A 10309-nucleotide genomic window follows, 5' to 3' on the forward strand; every position below is an offset into this window, starting at 1 on the left:
GCCATCAGTCTAAGAATGCTTTTTAGGATTAGGAATCATGATTATAAAGCATAAGGCACAGTGCGTGGCAAATAATGGGGGTTGGAGAAAATGGTAGAGGAGTTATTTTTATATTATATATTTCTTTTACTAAGTAAGCATGTGGTCTTATGAGTATAATTTGATTATATTTTTACTTTTTTTCTTTTTTATCTTCTTTTTCTTGGATGGGATGATCCCAGTTTATAATTTTGTTCATTTCTTTGATTTTATAAAACATTTCTCTTATCAGCCTGACTAGACTAGACAAAAAAGCACTAATTACAAACCCTGAAATAATTTAGCTCCTTCATCCTCATACTTCCCCAAAATCTCTTGTAGAATTAAAATATTTTATAAAGGAGAACATTTCAGAGCCAGAAGTTTTAAAAACCACGTGTACTGTAAAACAAAACAATTTCTTAAATGAATATAAAACTTTTAATTCCAAAGGAAACATCTCTAAAAATAAAATACTTTAAACTACAAAAAGCACTCTACCAACTCCTGTTAATATCTGCAAGCAAATTTGCTTTTGTCCCGTTGTTTTCTACTCTTCTCCCTTCCAGGGTTTTCTGTTAACCTCTAAGTAGAATCACTGAAGGCTAATGGACTGTTTTATGATGAAAAGTTTTTTAATCTTGGCATTTAATTCATATTTTAGAAATAGTTAAACTCTGAACATTTGCACTTTTATTATTTTATTGCCATTTTGCTTTTGTTGATAAGGGTAATAGATTAAAATATTAAATTGATTTTTTTCCCCCAATAATTTTATAAAGGTGATTTGACTAAAGTTTTGAAAAAGCTGCTGCCCCAGTGAAAAAAAAAGCCAGGATGCTGTAGTCAGCTTAGCATTTTGGCTTCTTTGTGTCAGTAGTTGTTGGAACACTGAAGAGACGCTTCAAGAAATAGAGCTGCAAAATCCCAGAAAGAACAATAACAAGGCTCTGAACTGCTGACCACCAGTTCACATAGGTGTAGTTTGACTGGACAAGGAAAAAGTCAGCCATTTTCCTCATTCGTGCCAAGGTGTAGAATCGCCACATGTGGAAGACATTGTTGTGCACCTTTCGTGTACTCTCCTATAGGAGGAAAAAATAAAGAAAGGGATCCATTCCCCACCTATCCTCATGAGTGCTCAGCAGCACTAACCTATCTTAAAGTCAAGTAATTTCCTTATGATTTTAAAATATAGTATTTATTTGGCTATGCTGGGGCTCAAACCAGCACATTCTAGGCAAACGCTGTACTGCTAAGCTAAAACTCCAGCTCTATAAAACTATTATGGTTGATAAATGCTAATTTTGAAACTGGGTGTGGTGGCACACTCTTGTAATCCCAGTCACTTGGGAGGTTGGGACTAGAGAATCAATGATCACAAGTTTAAATTAAAGGCAACCAAGTGAGACTCTGACTCAAAAAGGGAGGGTGGTGCAGGGTAAAATTATGACTCCAGTAGAGTGGCCCTAGGTTCAATTCCTAGTACCAAAAAGAAAGTTTTGCTGTATATGAAAAGTGGACTATACAACAGTGTGGTAGAGTGCCTTTATTTTTTTTTTATTATTATTATTTTTTAATATTGTGGGAACTGGGGGTGTGGGTTGGTGGTATAGTGCTTGCCTGGCATGCGCAAGGACCTAGGTTCAATCCCCAACACACATACACACACAAACAAATATTGTGCAGTGCTGGGGTTAAAACCCAGGGCCTTATATGTAGTAGACAAATGCTCTGCCACTGAGCTACACCCCAACCAAAAAAATTTTTTTTTGTTTTGTTTTTTCAATGATGAAATGGCTTCAGTGCTTTAAGTAGAAAGCTCTTTCCAGAAGATCTCTAGATTTAAGCATGTATTAAGCCTTTCATTACACTTTTGGTAATTTCTTCTGCCTGCAGACTCTGAGGGACAGACAGTAAATATTTTGGGTTTTACTGACCATCTCATCTCTTACAACTACAAATTCTGCCACTGCAGCACAAAAGCAGTCCATAGATACTTGTATTTGTCAAATAAGCATGACTTCAAATAAAACATCCATTTACAATAGTGTTCAGTCCCCAGTACCACAAAAATAAATAAAAATAAAACTTTCACTTACAAAACTAAGCTTTTGTGCACCAAGGAGACTATCAGGAAAGAAAAACTGGGCACTGTGGCACATGCCTATAATCCTGACTACTTGGAAGGCTGAGGTGGGAGGATCACAAGTTTGTGGCCAGCCTGAGCAGCTTAGCTTAGTGAGCCCTGTCTCAAAATTTAAGAAAGGGCTGGGTTGCAACTCAGTGGTAGGTCACAAGACTAGTGTGCACAAGACCCTGGATTCAGTCTCCAGAACAACAAGGAAAACAAAGAATGAAAATGAAAATCCCACAGAATGGGAGAAAATATCTGCAAATCATGTATCTGATATGGACTCCTGTCCAGGTTATGTAAGTAAAACTTACAACTCTACAATACAAACACAACAAGCTGGGCATAGTGGCACATGCCTATTATTCCAGTGACTTAGGAAGCTTGACAAAGGAGGATCTCAAGTTTGAGGCCAGCCTTGCCAATTTAGCAAGATCTTATTTCAAAATAAAAAGGACGTGGAGGTGTGACTTAGTGATAGAATGCACCTAGGTTCAATCCCCAGTACCACAAAAAATAAAAAGAATTACTGGCAGGAGTGGAGGTGCTAGAATTGTGAATACTTGGCAAGTTTTCTACAACTGAATCAAACCCCCCAACTCAAAAATCCAATTTTAACATGGGCAAAGGAAGCTGAGCATGGTAGTGCACACCTGTAATTCCAGCAGCTCAGGAGGCTTAGGCAAGAGGATCGAGTTCAAACCCAGCCTCAGCAATTTAGCAAGGTCTCAAACAACTCGATGAGATCCTGTTTCTAATAAAATATAATAAAGGGAATCCCTGGTACCAAAAATAAATAAATAAGAGCAAAGTATTTTTAAAGAAGATATGTAGCCAAGTATGTGTAATCCCAGCAACTCAGGAAGCTGAAAAAAGTGGATCACAAATTCAAAGTCAGCCTAGGCAATTTAATGAAACCCTGTCAAAGTCAGGCCCAGTAGTGCACTCTTGCACTCCCAGCGATTTGGGAGACTGAGGCAGTAGGGTCACAATTTTAAGGCCTGCCTTGGTAACTTAGTCCCTAAGCAACTTGGCAAGAACCTCTCAAAACATAAGAAGGCTGGGGATATACCTCAGTGGTAAAGCATTTCTGGATTCAATCCCTAATACCAAACATACACATGGTCAATAAACGCTTGAAAATATATGTAACATTAATTATTAGAGAAGGTAACTCAAACCACAAGATACCACTTCATACCTACAGTATGACTATAAAATAAGTGTCAGGATGTGTCAAAATCACTTTCATACACAGCTAGTGGGAACATTTCGGTTACAATGTAACCCAACAGTTCTACTTTCAGGTAGACAAGGTAGAAACAATGCTTGGAGGCACATATTCATGGCAACGTTGTGGTAGCCAAAGGGTGGAAACAACTCAACTGCTAAGTGGATAATAAAATGTATGTTCACACAAGAGAATATTATTCAGCCATAAAAAGGAATAAAGTGCTAATATGTGCCACATGGATAAACCTTGAAAACATGATGAGTGGAAGAAACCAGTCACAAAGGGTCCCATGTATGATTCCATGTATGTGAAATTTACAGGATAGGGTAAATCTATAGAAACAATGGAATAGTGGTTGCCAGAGCTGAGGAGATTATGGGGGAATGGAGAGTGACTAACGGGTACAATTTCTTTGGGGGGTGATGAAATTATTCTGGATTAGATGCTAGAGATGGTTGTACAATCTTGTGAATATACTAAAATCTAGTGAAATGTATATGGATTATTTCTCAGTTTGTGTGTGTATATACATACATACAGGTAGTAGGCCCTATTTGGTTTGTGAGTCTTAGTTTGGAAGCCCGTGGAATAAATTAGACTGGGGTTGTGGCTCAGTGGTGGAGCACTTGCCTCACATGTGTGAGACACTGGGTTCAATCCTCAGCACCACATAAAAATAAATAAATAAAATAAGGGTATTGTGTCCATCTACAACTAAAAAAATATATTTTTAAAAAGAGTCCAGGGGCTGGGGATGTGGCTCAAGCGGTAGCGCGCTCGCCTGGCATGCGTGCGGCCCAGGGTTCGATCCTCAGCACCACATACAAACAAAGATGTTGTGTCTGCCGAGAACTAAAAAAGAAATAAATATTTAAAAAAATTCATTCTCTCTCTCTCTCTCTCTTAAAAAAAAAATAAAATAATCTAAGTCTTAAAAATCTGTTAAAAGGATTCAGATCCTCTTGCCTGTTTGGTTTCCACTCTTTAATCCTTCCTCCAAATTTAAAATCAGTTCCCATGGATGTCTCTCTCTCACAGAAAACATTACCTGAATTGCATCCAGGGTATCATTCAGTTGTTTTCTTTGAATCTGTTTGTGGTCCATCTCTGGCCCTTCATAGAAGACTCCAAAGTTGACGTACACTTGCACAGAACCAAAGTGATTTTGCTGATTTTTTAGACAGAGCTGATAATAACCTGTAGGAATTCCTAGATTGTTACCAAGTCTTTGGTCTCCCACCCTATCTTAAGGTTTTCCTGGAGATACCTGTTCCCCTTTTTAAATTGCTACTGCATCACATTCATTTTACTTAGGAAGTACCCAATCCCATTTTTTTACATGGAGGACACTGCTCTAGTCTTACTAAATATTACCAATAATTATATTTTACTGAATATCAGTAACTTCAGTTCTATACTGGATAGATAACAATGTTTTCCCTTTCTCCTAACCTGTAATTCCCATCTTTTTAAGATAACCCTGCTTGACTGTTGAAATTAAAGATTATGGTGTTTGCCTGTTTCTTGTATTCCATTAAAGCTGGGACACCACCTTGAACTTCAAACTAGGGAAAAAAAAATTGATGCTTTGTGAATGAAAAACACTACTCTATTGGAGTGTTGCCTGCCCCGTGGTCTGTTCAATGACTGATGGGGTTTCTATTAGAGTTCTTTTGAACTGGGTCACCTCTGTGTGCATCATGGGTCAGGGTAAAATTATAAAAGCATGGCAATTTTGAAAGGCAAAATGTTTGGGAGGCACTATTGGCATGTAGGGGGCAAAGATGCTAAACATCCTTCAGTACAGAATGAGTATCCTACACATGTGGTACACAGTGATGCCTCTGTTGGGAAAATCTGTCTTTGTTTTTTAGTACACTTGATTAGTTACTAAGATTGCCTGGTGTTGTCCAAAGTGGAATAAGCTTGATCTGGCTGTAGGAACTTTCTGGCTGGAGAAGTGCTTTGCTGTGGAGTGTGGATATCTCACATGACCATGCATTTTCTTTTTTTCTGAATCTGCTTTTAAATGACTGAAATATTCTGATAACTGGAAAGAAATGTGTCCCCATGATAAATTTGTTAAATGGAAATCTGTATTGTAATTTGTTTCTTACTTTCTAATAATTTGATCATTTAGAGAAATGAGAAAATTGAGCTTCCACTGAGTACAGTGGCAGGCACCTGTAATCCAGCTACTTAGGAGATTGAGGCAGGAAGATCTAAGTTACAAGCCAGCCTGGGCAATTTATGGCTGAGAGTGTTGTTCAGTGGTAGAGTACTTGCCTAGCATGAAAGGCCCTGGGTTCAATCCCTAGTACAGGGGTTGGGGGTAGATATTGAGCTTCATACCCAGTGGTTATAATGTTCACCTTGAGACCCTGCTCCCAAATTGCCATTGGAATGCCAGTGGACAGTCTTAGATGTCAGAGGTCTCCAAGAAACTGGTTTTGGTGGTGATGGCTAAATTTTCTTCCTACCATTTTACCATCTCTATGTACTTCCTCATTATTTCCTCACTTTCATAGAAACCTCTGATTACTATAATAGCTGTGGGGATGAAAACAGACCTGTTTCTTGGACAAAAAAATTAATCTGGCCCCGAACATCCTGGGAGGTGCCTATGAGGAAATCCTGTGGAGTATGTGCAGTGGCAGCAACATGCCGGTCATGTGACATCCCGAGTATTCGCTGAACCTGCCAAGACATTAAGGAGGGAAGAAAGACCCTGCTACATCACCAAGAAGCCAGCTAGGTGGTAAAATTGACATCCCATAATTATCATCACAGTGGTTCTCAGTCTGGCATGGTACTGGCCACCCAGTCCCCCTTCTGGTGAATTTGGAATTGAGCTTTTTGGTTGTCATAGTAATGGTGTTGTGAGGAGCCACTTCTGAACAATCTACAATGTCAGACATGTTTCCAGCCACACAGCTGGGATGGAGCAGTTGATATGTACAATTCTGCCTGAAGAGTTCTTGGCTGAACTTGCTTGATTGTTGAGCTCCCTGGTGGTATCCCAGATTTGGGCATTTGCTGCTTGGCAGCCCATGCCTACAGTGGGCACTCCATGGACACCTGTCCCCAAACTGGATCTTGATAAGTCCAAGCTATAGTAGCTATTGTTCTGATATAAATTCAAAGATAAGAAAAAGCTCTGAAAAGTTAACTTAATTTTTAGTTACAGTGGGGTAAGAGCAACATTATCTATTACTATATTAAAAAGTTAACAGCTTTCTAAGATAAAGAACAAAGGAAAGGAACAGCCTCTCCAGGCACAGTGTTGCACACCTGAGATCCGAGCTATTCAGGTGAGGCAGGAGAATCCAAAGATTGGCCCAACCTGGGCAACTGAGCAAGACCCTGTCTCAAAATAACAAAAGTTAGGGGCTTGGCTTAGTGGTAGGGGGCCTCTGAGTTCAATCTCCAGTATGGGATAAAAAAATAAGATCCTCCAAGTTGTTCCTGCTTGTAATCTCAGTGATTATGGAGGCCAAGGCAGGAGGATTGCAAGTTCAAGGTCACCTCAGCAATTTCACGGCCCCTGAGCAACTTAGAAGAACCTGTCTCAGAATTAAAAAAAAAAAAAAAAAAAAAAAAAAAAAAATATATATATATATATTTTAAGGGCTGAGATATGACTCAGTGGTTAAGCACCCCAGGGTTCAATCCCCACCATCATCCAGTAAGTAAGTAAATAAATAAATAAATAAATAAAGGAAGGAAGGAAGGAAGAAAAGAAAGGCTGGGGATATAACTCAGTGGTAGATCACCACTGGGTTCAATCCCAGAGGAAGGAAGAAATGAGGGAGGGAGGTGGGAAGGAAAGAAGAAAAGAACAGCCTCTAACTTTAATACTGACTGTTCATTATCCTTGAACAATGTGGTGTAAGATCACAATATGGGCAAAAGTACTTGTAAAGAAGGAACTTGAACACATTTACCTTGCTAAAAGAAATAGATTGAGCCAGCGATTCTCCAATCTGCCAGAATTTCCTCTAAAGGCTTCTAGTATAGCAGATGTGGCTCCCCCAACCCCATTCAGTAGAGCAGCTTTCTTTTAAACTTCTGGGTCAGTCTGCAAGTTTCATGTGTTTTCATCCAGCTTTGTACTATATTCATGTTTTATTGATTTTTACATGCTGGGGACTCTGTATCTACTTTTTAAAAAAAAAAATTTTTATTGTAGATGGACACAATACCTTTATTTTATTTATTTTTATGTGGTGCTGAGGATCGAACCCACGGCCTCCCACGTGCTAGGTGAGTGCTCTACCACTGAGGCCTCCCACGTGCTAGGTGAGTGCTCTACCACTGAGCCACAACCCTAGCCCTCCTATATCAATTTTTAAAAATATATTTTAAAATGTATCCTTACTCCTCTCATCCCCAAATCCAAATCAATGCAATGGTTGCCTCTCCAGGAATTTGTCCCATGGCTTTGAGCACACTTCTGCGGCCCCAGTTTGAGAAGCCAAGCCATATGTTTGAGCTACCATTGGCAATTATTCTCCAGCTCTCACCAAGAGTTTCCCTCTAACTGCAGGTCTATTTCATCAACAGGTGGGGATCACAGCATAATAGACAGCTAGAATTTGGTTTGATCTAAACCTGACTCATTTTACAAAAGGAAAAAATAGTTCCCAGTATGGCCAGAGAAACCCAAGTACCTCATAACTGAAATAGAAGTATCCAGTCTGGTGGGCAAATTGCCAAAAGCATTCTGTGCTTCCTGGAGGGATCATAATGGCAAAGTCATGTCGATCAGCTCTGTGGAAGAGCGATTGGTCCCCAGAGCCTCTTAAGGGTTCTGTCTTCTGGCTCCTAGCAGATATCACTAGATTCAGAATCAGTAGCCAAGCCCCAAGGAGTAAAGGGGACATGCTGCTTTCTGTAGACTCCTGCAGGTGAACTGCTTGAAGCCCTGTGGATCCAAGTAGTTCTGATAACCACTGGGCTAATCATTAACCTAGGTTACATTTCAGCCAATTTTAGGGCTAAAATAAATATGCTGTGATAGAACTACCATAGAACTCCCATGTTTGGCTCATGGAAGAGTTTTTTCTTTTGCCTCAAAAATTAAGTGGTTTAACACACCTACTCCATGGTGATAGAATCTACTACTTCATCGGATTTTTACCCATTCCTTAGGCTATCATGTTTCAGTTCTTGCTTCTTGGGGATGAAATATTGGATAAAATTCATTTACAACCATCTAAATATACTGAAAAGGGTTGGCTGGAGTTTTGTTTTTTTTTTTTTTTTTTTTGGTTTTTGTTCTTAATTCATGACATGTTACCAGGTGATACCTCTTGCTCCTATAAAATATCTGGAGCAATGCGTTTCAATAGTTTTCTACCTAGAACTACAGTTTAGAGCAAAGCATAACATGTGTGAGCAAAAGTTTAAATGGATGAATAGAGTGACAAAGGCAGCAGCCAGTCCCCTCTACTTGATAGTCCTCTTCCTTAACTTCAACTTGACACATTCATCTAAAGCTATCCAAACCCCATTTAATGATGACACTGTTCAAATCCTCTGACTTTGTTTCATCTCTTATTCATAACCTTTTCAGCACTGGACAGGAGATTTAAAAAAAAAAAAAAAAAAAAGCCATCCAAAATCCACTTCAAGACTATTGTCCAAATGCTCAATCTTTCTTTTATTGATGACTTCAAATATCCACTGACTTCATGGCAGGCACTGAGCTAAGAAATTTACCTGCATCTTACTTGAGGTACTGTGATCTATCGTCTTAGAGATGAGGACATGACATTCAGATTTGAGTGGCTGGCTCAGTCAACAAATAGAGCTGGCAGGGCTGGGACCTTGATGGGGGCTCATGCTCTTAACCTCCAGGACAGTGTTTTTCAGACTGTCAGTTTCTATATTCTAATGTCTAAACTTTTTTTTTTCAGTCAGTCTCAAAAAAACAAAAACTGCATTAACACCTTCTAACGAAGAACTGTGTCAGAAGTCATCACAACTAATGACTCCAAGCTTTACAACTAATAAGCAAAGAAAAGACCTCATAAGTGTGGTTCAGTTCCAGCCACAATCAGATGGCATCCCAGCACTAGGGAGGCACAGTGGTTCTGCAGTGGACTTGCTGAAGTCAAGGCAGGAGAGCCTGGGGCCACGTCAGTAACAGTGGCATAGGTACCCAAGCCCTGCTGCCACCATAGTACTTACACCACTCATGTCAGGAGCAGCAACTGGCTTCAGCTAAATAATCATCAGTTCGTGAAGTTTTATACTTCTAAAGAAGCCATAAGCAGAGTCCTACGTTGGTACACATTTCAATAACAACATAATAAAAATAACACTAAAGTTATATGAAAAAAAAGGTTAACGGAACTATACATTTCTTATAGTATTTGGTTTTGTTTTTTGTGACACTGGTATTAAACCCGGCAGTGCTCTGCCACTGAGCCACATCACTTGCCCTGTGTAAGACAGGATCTAAGTTGCCCAGGCTCATCTTGAACTTGTGATCCTCCTGCCTCAGCCTCCTGAGGAGTGGAATCACAGGTATGTACCACAGTGCCTGGCTTCATTTTCCAAGTTTGACACACACTGATTAAGATACTTTGCTTCCCTGAATGCATCACCATTAAATGATGGGGGAGTGGAGTCGGGGGAGGAAAGCTTTCTGGACTCTAATCCAATTTGGAGAGAGACTACAACTCACTATAACCAGAAGGCAGCTAGGCCAAGAGGAGCTTAAATTTTCACCTTTTCCCTGCCTTCATTTGGGTTTAGCTGGTAGTAAAACAGATCAAACCCCAGAACACACAGTAAAAGATAATAAAGCTATGCAAAGTTTCTAACTTGTAACTAAATGATAAATTTAAAAATTTTAGCATATCTTGAAGCTTTGCCTTTCACTCAAAATAAAGTAAGGGGGAATTCTTCTGTCCCCC

At 39.4% G+C, this 10309-nt stretch overlaps 1 protein-coding gene across 1 annotated transcript; it reads right to left on the minus strand.

Moving 5' to 3' along the window:
* Window positions 1-634: 634 nt before the first annotated feature.
* Tmed6 (transmembrane p24 trafficking protein 6) lies at window positions 635-8648 on the minus strand. The gene is made up of 4 exons (XM_027932934.3): window positions 8057-8648; window positions 5957-6083; window positions 4435-4583; window positions 635-1103 (listed from the first exon to the last, which is right to left on the minus strand). The coding sequence occupies exons 1-4, from the start codon at window positions 8267-8269 to the stop codon at window positions 870-872; spliced, it is 723 nt and encodes a 240-aa protein (XP_027788735.1). The 5' UTR covers window positions 8270-8648; the 3' UTR covers window positions 635-869.
* Between the last annotated feature and the right edge of the window lie 1661 nt (window positions 8649-10309).

The sequence above is a fragment of the Marmota flaviventris genome, chromosome 18 (assembly GCF_047511675.1).
Source record: "Marmota flaviventris isolate mMarFla1 chromosome 18, mMarFla1.hap1, whole genome shotgun sequence".
NCBI lineage: Eukaryota > Metazoa > Chordata > Mammalia > Rodentia > Sciuridae > Marmota > Marmota flaviventris.